Source organism: Micropterus dolomieu, linkage group LG08 (assembly GCF_021292245.1).
Source record: "Micropterus dolomieu isolate WLL.071019.BEF.003 ecotype Adirondacks linkage group LG08, ASM2129224v1, whole genome shotgun sequence".
In the NCBI taxonomy this organism is placed as follows: Eukaryota; Metazoa; Chordata; class Actinopteri; order Centrarchiformes; family Centrarchidae; genus Micropterus; species Micropterus dolomieu.
The window spans coordinates 2,504,179-2,521,197 of NC_060157.1; the positions used below are offsets into that span (position 1 = coordinate 2,504,179).

The 17,019-nt window shown below is 39.8% G+C and overlaps 2 protein-coding genes across 3 annotated transcripts in view; both read left to right on the forward strand.

Moving 5' to 3' along the window:
• Window positions 1–17,019, forward strand: part of LOC123974652 (protein NDRG3-like) — a 165,252-nt gene that overhangs the window by 72,779 nt on the left and 75,454 nt on the right. The window lies entirely within an intron of this gene.
• Window positions 2,729–17,019, forward strand: part of LOC123974653 (macrophage mannose receptor 1-like) — a 31,855-nt gene continuing 17,564 nt past the window's right edge. The window contains exons 1-5 of the mRNA XM_046055491.1: window positions 2,729–2,962; window positions 3,174–3,393; window positions 4,765–5,109; window positions 7,408–7,508; window positions 7,687–7,773. Of these exons, the coding sequence (XP_045911447.1) occupies window positions 2,741–2,962; window positions 3,174–3,393; window positions 4,765–5,109; window positions 7,408–7,508; window positions 7,687–7,773 (975 nt within the window). The 5' untranslated portion in view covers window positions 2,729–2,740. The remainder of the gene's footprint in view (window positions 2,963–3,173; window positions 3,394–4,764; window positions 5,110–7,407; window positions 7,509–7,686; window positions 7,774–17,019) is intronic.

Consider the following 17,019-nt stretch of genomic DNA (forward strand, 5'->3'; position numbering starts at 1 on the left):
ACAGTAAAAACTTGGGGCAGCTTTAAAAAAAATCGACACTTATGAATATGAAATGTAGCTATAGTCAAAATATTATTATACAAAAACTCAACATCTTTGTTTACCTAGATAAAACTAATTACAGTAATCGAATAAAGGCATAAAATTCTTTGTATCAATCACATATTCTGTCCAAAAACAGTTTAAGGTTTATTTGCACAACAAAAAAAAAACAGTGCATTGCAATTTAAATATAGAAGAAAGAAATGTACATTGTCCAAACAAAGAGAAAACAAAATAAGCTACTGATTTAAAAAAGGACACAAAAACTTTAAAATCAGAAACTTTAACAAAACTATTGACACAGTTTCTTCTTCTTCCAAGTTTTCACTTCCCTCCCTATAAATATGACAAACTGCTGAGTCAGATTTTTGACATTGTTTTCTAAAAAGTACGCAGAATTGAAACAACAAGGCTGTTTAGCTTAACATCTAAAGGTAGATGTGGTTTTGGCGTCGCTCGATTGATGTTGCAGGTGTGGAGATGTCTTAGTGTGGTTGGCTCTGTAGTAGCCAACTCTCTGCCCATGTGACACACCTTATGCAATATTATTTTTTCTACTTTAATGATTGTAGTTGAGGAGGTGTTTTGTTAATGGATGCGTTTCCATGCCTGCAGTGAGTGATGCCATAATGGCAAGTAATGTGAGAAGATACTTTTTACAACCCGTATGCAGCAAAATTTAAAACTTTACTTAGATTCTGTCGGGGAAATAAAGTTTGGACTGACTTGGCTGCTTCATTCCAAACAATTACATGGATATCATATAATATTATTATTATATTGTTATAGAATAGTTAAAGTTAACCTGCGCATCAGGTGTAAAGATTTGCACCAAATTTGGAGACACACATTTTGATCCAGCAGCTGTTTGATGGCTGTTTAACAGACAAAGTAAAGAAAACTTCATACAAACAGAACGACTGAGTACTGATGTCTGTGTAAAACCTACGTAGCTGTTAAAGCCGCACGCCTTTGTGCCTTTCTGTTTGTTTGGTGGGAGATTTGTTTGGGCAGCGTAAGAGGAGGTGACCCCGTGCTCAGTAGGATAACCAAATTTAGTCTACCGCCGTGCTAGCAGCTCTGTGAGACTGTGTTTAGGCAAAGTGATGCTTTGAAATGAATAATGTCACTGTGCTACCATGCTGATGTTTAGCACAAGCTAACATTTGCTACATAGAACAAAACACAAAGCTGAGGCTGACGGGAACGCCATTTAGTTTAGCAGGTATTTGGTTATAAACCAAAGAAATGGGCAGAGGTGGAAGGAGTACTATTTATTTATAAGAAGCAATACCACAACATACAGTACAAATTCTCAGTTCTGCATTCAAAATGTTACAATAAAAGTATCAGCAGCAATATGTGTACTTCAAGTACTAAAAGTAAAAGTACTCATTATGCAGAATGGCCCATTTCAGGTGCTTCAGTGTTTTCATGACTTTAATGTTGCTGCTGGTGAAGGTGGAGCTGATTTTAATTACTTTATTGGCTAGCAGTGAATTTCACCCCTGGATCAATAAAGCCTTATCTTAACCTGTAATATTACATCATCATTTATTAGTTGATAATATTTTGTGTTATTAATCAGCATCTGCAAAATAACTAAAGTTATCAAATAATGTAATGGAGTTAAAAGTAATATTTGTGCCTCTGACATGTTGTGGAATAGGAGTATAAAGTAGCAGAAAAGAGAAATACAGTAAGAATTGATGTAGGTAAGTAAAGTTCATCCCTCGGATGAGACGTTAAACGAGGTTCTGACTCATTGTCGTCATTAAAGACCCCGTGACATTTGTCGCAAAGAGTAGAGGGTCCAAACTTCCCAACCTGGCTTTCTCCATCTGGCCATCTAATCATCCCTCACAGTAACTGGCTCAATGTTTCCCTCCCTCTCTGCCTCAAGCTGATGTGTGGTCAGCGTTCTGGCGCTAAAAGGCTGCCGTGCATCACCCAGGTGGGTGCAACACATTGGTGGTTGCATCTCCTGTGTGGTCTCTGCGCTCTCTGTCCAGCCTTGTGACTGGTTAAATATACAGAATAATGATCATTCGTCACAGATTTTCTTATTGGCTTTTAATGTGGCTGTGGTCAGTAATGAACCCCCACCATGTTTGAACCATCAGCCTAAATATGAAAAAGAGTAATCTTCATCTAATGGCCATCAGCAGACAGTATTCAAGTTTATCTATTTATGCAGCGCCCGGTTCATAACCGAAGTTATCTCATTACCCTTTTCACATAGAGCCGGTCTACACTGTTCTCTTCATAATATTATTTACAGAGACCCAGACATACTGCAGAGCAATTGATAATGACTTTGCATGAAGTCAAAATGACTGTTAGGAGGTTAATATATAACGTAACGAGTCATTTCACCAGCTGCATATTTACAGTCAGACTAAAAGAGGGAAACAGGGAACAGACAAGGATGGAAAAAGTTCTTCTGAGCATCATCGCTGCATCAGGTAAGTGTTTTATATTTATATTTAATTAGTTATTAAATTCCCACTTTTTTATATTATGTGTTGTGGTTTCCTTGTGACAGCATTGTGAGAACTTTAACTTTCTCTTAATTGACTCACAGTCGAGCTAAATTCAAAAAACATGTTTTTCATATGTTTTTGTGTTTCATTATTTTCATAAAATCCATACAGGAAGTGCTTTTACTGCCAAAACAAAGACCTGCTACAGAGACGAGATGTGTTTTATGTGCATGTGCGTCTCCACAGGTCTGTGCGCCGTCTCATCACATGTTCAACGTCAGTACCATTTTGTTTATGAGCTGAAGAACATGACTGAAGCGCGGAGCTACTGCAGAGAAAAATACACCGACCTGGCCACTGTAGACGACATGGAGGATGTGGAGACTCTGAACGAAATGGCAGATCTGAGCAAAATGAAGTACAAAGAATACAGCCATGTGAGTTCACATGTAGCTCTCTTTTATTTCAGACACTTTAAATGTACAGTACATAAACGCATAATACACCTGGTCAGAGAATTTTTATCTACGTGTATGTAATATAATTATTATTATTGATGCATTCAAGTGGAAGCATGATTTAGCTGGAAGTACCAAGCTTTTTATTACTAGAGAGGCTAAAGTAACACAAGTGAATAATATCTTTCAGAGAGCCTGGATTGGGCTGTACGATGATCTGCACAGCTGGAGGTGGTCACTGTCAGACAGACGTTTCTACAAGGACGGGGAGACGGAGTTCAGACAATGGGCCCCAAAAGAGCCCAACAACCAAGACAGTGGAGAACTCTGTGCACAGATGTATGATACTGGGCGATGGAATGACTACAAATGTACAAACCCTTTGAAGGCAGTCTGCATTGATGTCAGAGGTCAGAATAAACTAAAACAAAACTTCTTTTCTTTCATTATTCAGGCCTGTGTAGCGTCAGTCAGTCAAGTGTTGTAGCACTTTCATGCAAGTTAGTGCAATTTCAAAATGCTTTACAGGTGATAGTAAGACAGCACAAATGTAAACAGTAAAACTATTTTAGAGCAAAGCGAGAAATAGAAATAATATAAAGGTGATTAAAAAGAAAAAAGAAAATATATATGAAAAAACTGTAAAATTGATTTTTTTTTTTTTAAATAACTTATTACACATGAATTAAATTTTAAAAAAGATTCAATAAAATAAATGATCGTGTTTAAATATTTAAATCATTAGCCAAGCTATGGAGGAAGTTTATAGTTAAAGATATCTACACTTCCTCAGACGGACTGTTCCAACGGCTCCAAGCATAAAAACTAAAAGCCGCCTCTTCTTTGGGACAACTGAAGGGTCATTTCATACATTGCAATTGTGACAGACAAGCAGGCATGCACGCATTATGAAAACGGACAGGCATCCAATGTAAGGCCTTCTTCTGGTCCTCGTCAGCACTCGTACCTGCATATAGCCTTAAATAAATCAGCCTCTCTGTGAGTGATCAAAAAGCCTCACGGGTTTCGATCTGAGTCAAAACGACACAGAGGTTCTTGCCTGTTGGCTCCTCGAGAATGACATTTTAATTTAATATAAATACTGAAAAGCAAAAAATAAATAATAGGAAGTACTGTATAGGCTAAAACTTAAATAAGACTAGAAGTAAAAATGGAAAAGACAAAATCATTAAGTGAATGACGGTGGTGGGATTAGTAGCGGCAATTTATTTAAGTATATGTAAACAGTTTACACCAGAATTAATACCGAGTATTTTTTAGGTATTAATATTCATATAGAGATAGTGTAAAAAAATATAAAAGGGAGAAATGGACAAAACCTTTGTGCTGGGATTCATTAAGACAAATGAAACAGGTCTGTATGAGCTTAATAGAAAAATATTCATATGTAGAAAAACCTAAATATAATGTTTGCATCTGTTTAAGGTAGATTTGAAGGACACGTGCATTCATCTGGACAAAGAATTACTCAAAAACGTCTATTATGATGATAATAACACATTTATTTTAGTTTATTGATGTTGTTTCTATATATCTCAGTGGATTATTATTATTAATATTATTATTATTATGTACATGTCTCGGAGGTGGATGTGATACAGGTGCACATACATGTGCACAGTGTGATGGAGCACAGTGCAAAGGATGCAGGTGTGATGTAGGTACGGAGCGTAATCCAGAGGCTGCCACCATCTGCGGTGCCATCTTCAGTCCTAGAATATGGGTGTATGTTCTGGTACTTCACTGTGGTTTATTTTCAGGGCCGACAGCGACGTTTGTCCTCTCTGACAACTCCATGACCTGGACCGAGGCCCAGAGCTACTGCAGAGAACACTTCACTGACCTGGCCAGCGTGAGAAACATGGCAGAGAACCAGAAGGTAAAGGAGCTGGTACCTGCTGGAGGAAAAGTCTGGATCGGCCTCTTTAGAGACTCCTGGAAGTGGTCGGATGGAAGTAACTCCTCATTCAGACTCTGGAACCAGAGAACAAAGGAACCTAATAACAACTTTAAGAAGGAGGCTTGTGTGGCAGCAGCCTTTAACTACTCTGGGAAATGGGAGGACTTCAACTGTGACTTCAAGAGAGCATCCATTTGCTACAGTGGTAAGCCATCACTCATTGGATTTAGGTTAAGAATAACAACAAATGAGCAGAAAAAAGCATCCATAAATATCATGTTGTGGGTAGAAAATACATTATAACATCTATAATGTTGATAATGAAAACGTTTGGAAAGTTAAAGTGATCCAGCGCAGACCTAAACGACAAAGTAGGTCGATTATAAAGTGTCCCAAAACGACATGCACGAGCGTTGCAGCGACAGGCGTTCACGTCCGAAATCAACATGATGTTTAACACACGATGAACACTGTGAAACGGTGGTAGTTTGGTTATGTTTAGTTCCGTTTAAATATATATTCATCACGTAAGTCATCTACAAAATGTTATTTAACTTAAAACATGTGAACTTTGAATTTCTTTCACACGGGACACGAACCTCGGTCTCATGAACATGGGCGTAAATCTCACCTCACAGTAGCAATAAACATACAATTTCTCAAGAGCAATTTTTGAAGGGGACACAAATAATACAGCCAAAATTGTACTTGGATACGTGTACACAGAGAGAAGTTTTACTGCTATTTCTCTGGCCAAAAACACACAGCAATAGTTGTTTAAATATGACTTAAGTTCATAGGTTCTCTAGGCTACATAGAAAGTTAGGTTTCTTCCGGGATAGAGGACGTCTCTAACACACACACACACACACACACACACACACACACACACACACACACACACAGTCTATATACTGTATATATATATATATATATATATATATATATATATATATATATATATATATATAAAAACGGCAGCAGGCCAACTGATCTGCCATAATGCGCAAAACCCAACACAACGGTAGATCTACAGTATTTATTGGAAAAATCAGTTTTTACTAGGATCCCCGTCAGCACCAGTATAAATGTTGGCTGTTCTCACTGGTCTCAATTGTTTCATAATGAAACATTAATTATAAAATAACATTTTCACTGGAAGGAGCTGAAAATAAATTGCACACCATTTTAATTTCTTTGCGTGTTTAATCACAAACTACAGTAATCTGCTCACCTTGCTTTTCCCCTCAGACAGAAAAATTGGATATTTGACACTGCTAAGCGAAAATAAACGGCCTATTTCAGTCCCCAGCTGATCAATCTGCGCCTCTCTAGCTGTAGAAGATGAGTTCCAGTCCAATAAGCTGTTAAACAAATAAGCTCTGTAATGTTTTAATAACAGAGTGGGCTCATGGAAAACTTTTTGTCATGATTAATTTATTAATGACTCAGCATCATCTGTATTAAAGACAAAAGAATCAGTTCATCCAATGTTGAAAGTGCTTAAAACAGCTCTGCAGCCTGCTTAACATTACTGGAGCTCCACAACTACTGAAGGATCAGAACTGGACTGCTGTGAAAGCTTAACTTAAAACACACTTTAAATGCCCTGTTTGTATTCTTTTACTATTTATACAATGCTATTTTAAGTATATAGGGGGGGACTGTGATGTTGCAACAGGGTGTAGAACTCCTCACACTGCCAATCCGTTAAGTTTCAATCGCCTGAAAAATGCCATCAAAGACCATTTTACGCACTGCTTGTCGCCAGCACACAGTAGCAAGCATATTATCATTTGTAGTACTAATTGGAGGATGCACAAAAAATAATAATACTAAGCATATAAGCTGCAGTCAATACAGAGTAATACAGTAGGCTACAATACATCCGACTTTATTTTCGCAGGTCGCGAACTCAACCTGTTCGGTCGAAACTTGTGCGCACGACTGTGGCTGATGGTGGAGAAGCGCAGCCATCCTGTCAGTCATGCAATGCGCTGCGTAGTTCATTAAGAAAGTGTGTTCATTTAAGTCTGTTTATCTTGTTTAATGTAAGTAATAGTATGTACCAGTTATAATGAAGAACACATTATTGATACATTGTGATTCAAAATAATGGTTGTTGTCTCAGACCAGTTTACTTACTCATCCATCCACCCCACAACCTCTTTCCATCGACTTTGCCGCTGTTTATTCTAGGTCACCTGACTTCTGCCTATCAAAAAACAGAAATATGGGCCGTTAAATCAACCTATTTGGACGTTTTCCTGGTGAGGACAGGCTGGCAGATGATATGTTTGTGTTGTTACTGTGCTGGCAGTAGAGGTCCTTGCTAAGCTAAGCTAAACTAAGCTAAGGTTTTCTTGCAGCATAGAAGAGATTAAATTAAACTAATAAGGACGGAGCTGCCACCTTTTTTCCTCTTTCATTATTAAAAGTGTTAAAATTTGGAACAGTGTCTGGTTATTATTCTTTATATTTGGTTAACGTTTGTTTTTCAAAGTCGTGCGTGCTTCAAAGCAAGTGATGAAAGTGAGGTTGAAGAAGAAAAGCTCCTCTGTGGATCTGAATGACCCTGCTGTGATGGAGGACGTCTTGAAGCAGGTACAACTTTCTAACTACAACTGCTAAGAACAATGTTATTGTGTTGCATTGTAAACATGTATTAAAAACATCTAGATAAAAAGATATAACAATAAAAGTGTGAACGAAGCTTCCAGATCAGAAGCATTTAGTGAAGACTGAGTGATTTTTCAGGAAAGTAAATTGTTTTGTATCTCAGCTCCAAGAGAGGCTGAAGGACCAGGGGGTGAATGAAGACGTCAAACTGAGCTGGAAGAAGCAGTCGGATGGAAAGGTCTTCCACGAGGACCAGAAGGAGACAAAGGAGAGAAAAGATGAGCTTTAATGTTGAACTGCTGTGTTTATTTTCATGAGGGAAAATATATTTCTATTTTCAAAGTCCTCCTGTTAATGGGTCAGAATTAGGGATGCAGTGATTTCACTATTAACCGTGCTTCAAAGCGTTGCACCAAAGTGTGTTTTTTAACCAACAAACAGCTTCAGCTTCACCAAAAGTGAACGTCAGTGTTTTTGGCTTCTCTGTCAGAATTTACCTCCTTTTCTTCCTGCAGTCAGGACGGGTTGATATTAACGAGGGGCGTTTCACTGACCATTTATAGGCAACTATGGGCGTTTGTAGGGTCGGACACGGCGCTCCCTCACATGTGCCACATTTCAAGTTGATTGTCATTTATAAAGGGAACTTGCTCACAGATATCGTGAAACCGTGATTATACCTCTGACTATAATCGTACCAACAAAATCTTTAATCGTTGCATCCCAAGTCAGAATAGAGCTGTAGCAACTGTCACAACTGTTTTGATAATAAATTAATCCTTTTAGTAATTTTTCCAAGCAGAAATGCCAAATATTCGCTTTTTACAGATTTTCAAATGTGAGGATTTGATGCTTTTATTTGTCATATATGATCATAAAGTTAATATGTTTGGGTTTTAGACTGTTGGTTTAATAGACCTTTAAAATTTTTTTTTTTTTTTCTTTTTTTTTTTTTTTTTAAACCTGTCCTGCCCAGCAGCCTGGTATAGAGTATAATGACCTGGACACCATATTGTGCCAGACAGATTTTACTTTAACTAGAGAGTATTAAAATACTCCTTTGTCTGTTTTATTATTTATTTAATTATGTATTGATTTGTCACCGGGTCGGACAGGGGGGCAGAGAAAGGACAACACCTGTAAGAGAAGGGGGATGGAAGGTGGGGACAACAGGGAAAAGCTGTGGGAAACACCAATTGCAGAAAGCAACGAAACCTGCAATAGAACAGAGAGGGGGGCTTGGGGAGGAGAAAAACAACAACAAACAAACACAAACAAAAACAAACAATAAAAATAATAATGATAGTAAAAGACAACCAGCCGAACAGCAGCAATAAACAGCTGACATAGTAAGACAACTAAGAGAACAATGAAAACAAGAAACAGTCACACACACTAAATAAGCAACACAGCACAGCCACGAGAGCGGGAATAATAATTAATTTAAATAAGTAACTGAAAGAAAAGCATCAGGAATAGTTCTACCAGGGACAACCTAAGTTTGTTTGTGTCTGTGTGTGTCTGTGTGTGTCTGTATGTGTGTGTGTGTGTACGTGTGTGTGCGCATAAGCCTGTTAAAGAATGTAGTTGTTAGTGAGAGTGAGACGCCACGACTGTAACAGGCAGGCAAGAACCCCAGTAGCCAATAGGGGTGGAAGAAAGAAAAAGAATAAATCAAATTAAAAAAAAACAAAGACTCCCAGATGCACTGCGATGCAAACGCAGAAGACCCCGACCCAAATGCCAGTTGACAACGTAATGCCGACGGAACGCAAAAGAGGAAGAGCAGCGCCCGGACCGACCGCGGCGCGGACACAACATAGACCAGTGGCCCCCCCCATCCAGCACCCCACCGCCGCGCAGCAAACAACCAAAATGCCCAAATGCCACGCAATCATCAACACCAATGCACAAGTGACGAGCCCAACGCGCACACTGCACATCCCGAAAACTAACTATATACCTCAGTATCCAGAGGGGTCCAACAACTAGCCGACAGAGAAATGGGCAAGCACGGATCCCAGTAGATACCAATAGATGGTAAACCTATGAACTAAAGTCATTTGTTTAAATATGACTTTAGTTCATAGGTTTACTGCTTTGTGCTGTTGCCCAGATAAAAAGACAGAGAAAAGATTAACGGTCTCCATGTTACACTAATAATAGTGGTAAGGTTTTCCTCTCTGTACACGTAGGCCTCTCCTACACTAGTACACATTTGGCTGTATTATTTGTGTCCCCTTCAAAAATTTAGCTTGACAAATTTTATGTTTATTATCCCCCCCCCCCCCACAACTGTAAGATGAGATTTACGCTCTTTATTATATAGTAACTTCATCCTATAGCTTAGAACATTAAGATACTAAACACTAAGGCCTATTTTTTTGACTAATATGCAAACAATTGTTTCCTGGGATGAATTTGAATGAAGTAAAATAAGACTGAGGTGCTGGAAGCCATTTAAACAACGATTAAGTCGCACTTCAAAATAATCAAGAGTAAATGAAGATGAACATAGTTCTACTCATCATGGCTGCATCAGGCAAGTATTTTATGTTTTATATGCATATACTGTATGTATTATTTTATCACAGTGTATTGTTTTATCCTTGTGTCTGCACAATTTACAAACCATCACTGAGAATCCTAATGCCAAAATACTTGGTTAGAAGTAAAGGTCCTGCATTTAAAATCCTAAGGTTCACAATTATTCAATAGCCTGTGAACATTAAAACAGTTTTAATTGCTGTAATCATTTATAATATTTTTAATAATATATTCCAAAGTTTATCTGGAGCTAATATGAGACTTAAGGTGTTTGAGTTTATTAAATAAAGTGGATATCTTTCAGAGTTACAGTGTTTTTAGTACAGAATCAGCCCTTTGTATTAATGTCCCTCGAATGCAGCTCAGCAAGGAAACACTAGAGAAAGTGAAAGAGGGAATGTTGCACTAAAAAAGAGTTACTTGATGTGATTAACTCTGCTTAAGCCTTATATTAGCTTCAGATAAACTTACTGGAATATATTTGTAAATGCAAATGCTCCGTATTTGTATAGCTAGCGCCTTTCTAGTCTTTTCGACCACTCGAAGCGCTTTTACACAACATCACGTTCACCATTCAAACACATTCATACGCTGAGCCTAAGTGCTCGGGTTCGGTGCCTTTTTTGGTTGAAGAGCAGTGCGCTGCGGGTTTTTTTATGTTGCTAGGCAACTACCAAATCAGCTGTCCTGTCAGTCTAATCCAAGATCATAGCGCCAGCGATCTGTAGGCTAATCTTTGGTTTGCTGCTAAGTAATAACTAATTTTAGCAGAAACTTGATCACATGTTGTGTCTTTTGTTGCTATAAAACATCTGCTTTAAAAAAAAAAAAATAGACAAACGGAGAAGTGGCCCTGTAGTAGTATTTTATTGGTCCAAAACTGGCTTCACTGCTCTCCATTCAAATCAGCAGGGTGGCTTCGTCCAGTAATATACTGTCTATGACGGCAACGCTCAGTCTGCCTGTACTGCACAGCAACAACAACAGCCTGGTAACGTGCTTCAGGTCTTGGCCAATCAGAAGACAGTGGGCTTTGAGAGGGGGGCCTTAAAGAGACAGGAGCATCTACAGCTTGTTTCAGACAGAGGCTGAAATGAAGGCCTACATGAGTCAGTATCAGGAAATAAAATATTTTTTAACTTTGAGTCATGCAAAGCTGCCATACAGGAGTCACAGAACTACAATATAGGACTGGAAAAGCGGTTTAATAGGTCTCCTTTAAGATATATGTTATAAGTAATGTTTAGCCCAAAATCTAATCAGCCTGTCTCTACAGGGCTGTGTGCTGTCTCGTCACATGTTCAACGTCAGTACTATTTTGTTTATGAGCCGATGAACTGGACTGAAGCACAGAGCTACTGCAGAGAAAAATACACAGACCTGGCCACTATAGGCGACATTGAGGATGTGAAGACCATCAACAAAATGGCAAATCTGAGCAAAATGGTCACCTATAGCTATGTGAGTTCACTTTTCACTACTTTGTTTGTCGTTCATGTCAAAATCACATTGACATTAATTAGTGTTTTTGACAATACACAGGGCATAACAGTTCGATAATAAAATGTTAAAAGTGAGGTAAAAGTTTACTTGTAAAGGAGTCAATGACGTGACGGCTACATTTTCTGTCCAACTGGATTTTCTTCATTTAAAAACAAGGTTGAAAGCCTAAAAACATACCATGTAAATCATATAACCATATAACTCACTTTACTTATAACAAAACACTTGTTTTTTGTAATTTTTCTGATAATTGAATTATCAAAATGTCATGTGGTGCGACCGTCCAGCAATGACTCATGTTAACAAAACTTCTTTGAAATTACTTTAAATCTATAAAAAAAATTGTGTTTTGCCCTATTTGGCATGATTTCCAAAGTGTTTTGTAGTTCTCTACAAAATCGCAAAGCATTTGTATTTATATTTCCATAATTATACACAAGTAAAATTTGTCTGATGAAGTCCATTTTACGAAATATCATGTGGTGCGAGCATCAACAAACGACCACTTTGGGAATTTTATGTTGAAATCCATTAGAAGACAGGAAGTTGAATAGTATACCAATTTGCCAAGGATCCATTGAAACAGCACGTAGGTTTGTAACTCTTTTTTTTAGTCCTTTTACATTCAATTGATGACTTTTACAAATAAAGTACTTTTAGTATGATTTCGAATAGATTTTTCTGCAATTTGACACACTTTTTCTTATATATCAGAAACAACAGATTGTTTGTTAGTCTTTGTACAAAATATTGAGAAAAATGAAGAAAAAAATTGTAATTTGTAATTTCACTATTGTAACTATGCAATATAAGTAATAATTAAATATTTATAACTGTTTTAGCAATTGCCAATGCCAAGTAAAGAAAAACTGCTCTCCATGGACAGTATGTTAATTCTGACCCTGCAGCAAGAGCGGAGTCACTAAAAGAAGCAAAACATGTTGTATCTTAAAGAAAATTTAAAATGAAGACTAAATGAAGCAACATATTGCTCTTGTGTGTGTGTGTTTCTATTTCCTAGGAGGAAATGCATTTTTTTGTGAACATATTGGTGTAGCAGCCCGTCCTCACCAGAGAAACGGGTGTTTAGGTCGATTTATTAAGCTGCTTTACGACCCATGCTGTGTTGGCTGTGTCAAACCCAGGACTTTCACACAGGAGAACCGTGTTCGATTCCCTTATGAAATTAAGTAAATGTAGAGTTATTTTAAGTTTGAAGCTAACTTTAGCCCTAACAAAATGTAGCAAAGCAATTATTGAAATAGAAATAGTGGTGCCTTGCGGTACCTCTCCGGGAACCATCACCTTATCGTGGTGGAGAGATTTGCGTGCCCCAGTGAACCTGGAGGCTTTGTTGTCTGGAGCCTAGTTTTCCTGGTACGGTCTCCCAAGGCAAAGTGGTTCCAGGTGAGGGGCCAGACTGAGAATAGTCCACAAAGACCCCTGATGACAAAACAAGGAAGAGGAGGAGAGACTCTGCCCGGAGGAAACCCGGGGCCCCCGTCTCGAGCCAGGCCCAGAGGGAGGGCTTGTCGGTAAGCGCCTGGTAGCCGGGTTTGCCACAGAGCCCAGCCGGGCATAGCCCAAAGAAGCAACATGGCACCCATCTCTCCATCCTTTGGACCCACCATCCATCGGAATGATAGGGATGAACATTATTCTTCTCTGAAGTTGCTCAGGGTGTGAGGCTACTACTTACAAGTCCCCGGCTGAGCGCCGCTACGTTGGAGTTTACTCCGGTGAACGAGAGGGTCGCCTCCCTATGCCTTCGGGTAGTGGGGGGGAAACTCTCACTGTTGTTTGTGCCTATGCACCAAACAGCAGTTCAGAGTACTTTGCCTTCTTGGAGACCCTGAATCGAGTTCTGTATGGGGCTCCAGTAGGGGACTCCATAGTTCTGCTGGGAGACTTCAACGCGCATGTGGGCAATGATACCTGGAAAGGCGTGATCAACACCGTGGTGGACACCAGTGGTCAGGGAAGCCGTCCGACTGAAGAAGGAGGCCTTCCGGGATTTGTTGTCTCGGAGGACTCCGGAGGCAGTTGCAAGGTACCGACGGGCCAAGCAGCGGGTGTGGGAGAAGTTCGGAGAAGACATGGAGAAGGACTTTCGGTCGGCACCAAAGTGTTTCTGGAGAACTGTCCGCCATCTCAGGAGGGGGAAGCGGGGAACCGTGTGCCAAGCTGTGTACAGTAAGGATGGGACCCTGTTGACCTCAACTGGGGAGGTAATTGGGCGGTGGAAGGAACACTTTAAAGAACTCCTAAATCCGACTGACACGTCCTCTCTAGTGGAGGCAGAGCTGGAGGCTGATGGGGGTTTCTTGTCAATTTCCCTGGAGGAAGTCACTGAGGTAGTCAAACAACTCCACAGTGGCAAAGCCCCAGGTATTGATGAGATCCGCCCAGAAATGTTAAAAGCTTAGGGTGTGGAGGGGCTGTCTTGGATGACATGTCTCTTTAACATTGCGTGGAAGTCAGGTACAGTGCCCAAGGAGTGGCAGACTGGGGTGGTGGTTCCCCTGTTCAAAAAGGGGAACCAGAGAGTGTGTGCCAATTCCAGGGGTATCACCCTTCTCAGCCTCCCAAGTAAAGTCTACTCCAGGGTGCTGGAACGGAGGGTTCAGCCAATAGTCGAACCTCAGATCGAAGAGGAACAATGAGGTTTTCGTCCCGGTCGTGGAACAACTGACCAGCTCTTTACTCTCAGAGTATGGAGTATGTCCATCCAGTCTACATGTGCTTTGTAGATCTGGAGAAGGCGTATGATATCGAGGCGTAGTTGTGGCGAGGAGGGGCTGCGGTTCAGTGGGTTTGGGGTCACTGCTTTTTGCGGATGATGTGGTCCTGATGGTATCATCGGTCCGTGAACTTCAGCTCTCACTGGATCGGTTCGCAGCAGAGTGCAAAGCGGTTGGGATGAGGATTAGCACCTCTAAATCTGTGGCCATGGTTCTCAGCAGGAAACCCATGGAGTGCCAACTCCAGGAAGGGAATGAGTCCTTAGGCCAAGTGAAGGAGTTCAAGTACCTCAGGGTCTTGTTCACGAGTGAGGGGAGACTGGAGCAGGAGATTGGCTGGAGAATCGGAGCAGCGGGGGCGGTATTGCACTCGCTTTACCGCACCATTGTGACGAAAAGAGAGCTGAGCCGTAAGTCAATTTTCGTTCCTACCCTCACCTATGGTCATGAAGGCTGGGTCATGACCAAAAGAACGAGATTGCAGGTACAAGCGGCAGAAATGGGTTTCCTCAGGCGGGTGGCTGGTGTCTCCCTTAGAGATAGGGTGAGAAGCTCAGCCATCCGCGAGGAGCTCAGAGTAGAGCCGCTGCTCCTTTGCGTTGAAAGGAGCCAGTTGAGGTGGTTTGGGCATCTGGTTAGGATGCCTCCTGGACGCCTCCCTAGGGAGGTGTTCCAGGCACGTCCAGCTGGGAGGAGGCCTCGGGGAAGACCCAGGACTAGGTGGAGATATATCTCCACACTGGGAGATATATCCAGGGAACGCCTTGGGATCCCCCAGTCAGAGCTGGTTAATGTGGCTTGGCAAAGAGAAGTTTGGGGCCCCCTGCTAGAGCTGCTGCCCCCGCGACCCGACCCCAGATAAGCGGATGAAGATGGATGGATGGATGATGCCTTGAACATCCTCTCTTAAATGTGGTTGCTGATTGGGTAACACCTCTGACACACCCAATAAATGAGAAAAAACATACTTGCAGTTAACACCACATGTTAATGAAATTAGACTAAATCTTTTGTAAAGTTATATGCCATGAATGTGTACTGCACTAAAATAAATGTTTGTAATGTGATTTTCATCAAAAAAATGTTTGTGTTCAAAATTTATTTTTGGTATAGAATTTTTTGTTTATTGATCTCTTTAAATATATATTTTTAATGATATGCGGTCTTCATGTCATTTGGAGCGATCAATAATAACAAGAACTGTATTAAATCAAAAATAAAATATCTCATTCCTGTGACTGAAATATGAATTACTGATAAAGTATGTTTAAGTGAAAGGTTATTTTTAAACATTCTTATCAGTTTTATGCGATTTACAGAGAAATTAATCAATTAACTAAATCTAAGAAGGGGACTGACATTATAGAACAAAAATATGAGATCATTATTTACAAAAACCCAAAAGAAAAGCAAATACATTGTGAGAGAGACTCACTCACAATGACAGTATGTATGTATGTGCAAGCGAAGTATTACATTTTTTGCCTTTTGGCTGCAGACGCTGAAAAAAGTAACAAAGCGCAGGTATTTGATGCTCTGGGAATGAGACTGGGCTCATATGTTACACTTTTAGACAGTAGTTACTTAAAAACAAAATAGCTAAGTTGTTTCAAGGCCAGCAAATGCTTTTAATTGTTATACTGTTGCTCTCAGGTGGCCTGGATAGGACTGTTTGATGACGACAACAGCTGGAGGTGGTCACTGGCAGATAAAATGTTCTACAAAGATGGGGAGGCCAAATTCAGGAACTGGGAGTTATCCGAACCCGATAACAAAAAAAGTAAAGAACATTGTGCCATTTTTCAACATGGAACCTGGTTCGATAACATGTGTGAAGACTCCGCTCGAGCAGTCTGCTTTGATGTCAGAGGTAAGAATTCTTACTACAGATCATGCACTGATATCACAACAACAACACAAATACTACAAAAACAACATACTCTTTGTTCCTAGTGAAATTTAAATGCTACGGTGTTAACATTTCCACTGCATGTTTTTTTCTACATACGTAAGTGTAAGTAAGGGGTCAACTAGGGTGACCAGTTGAAAATACGCGCCACAGCCTGTTCATACTGCCGCACCACCTGACTGCAGAGCAGCTTTTCCCCCCAAGCTATCAAATTTTTAAACTCATCCTCAGCACCGCGGCGCTGAATATAGTTTTTTATATTTTTACCTTTTTTATAATTGTTTTTTATATTATCGTATATTGTCTGCTATGTAGCACAAGGGAGTTACAAACACATTACAACCTGTTGTAATGTGACAAATCTACCTTGTACCTTTATATGTGAAATTTGGGACAGAGGTTGGGAGTGAGTGCGTCTTTCCGTAAATTGCATTCAGCATCAATGACCAGTAAAATCAAAATCTAAACTCAATGATAAAATTAATTATTTTTGGTCATAAAGTCCCCTGCCTGTCATTAATGAAAAAAACACAATGACTGTGAGTATGTGAGTGTGTGTATGTATCTGTTACATACAATTTATTTTACTGTATTTTATTTTGCGTGCCCGTCACATCTGTACAACGTGCACGTCAGATGGCGCTCCCTCCTGCACCAACACTTCCCCTGTCTTCGCGATTGTAACTTCGGCTGATTTCATCCACACTAGAGAACAAAAAGGGGAAAAGAGCATACGTGTTACTTTGTGGCTATAACTACTACATATATCAAACTGACAATGTCTTTGTTGCATTTA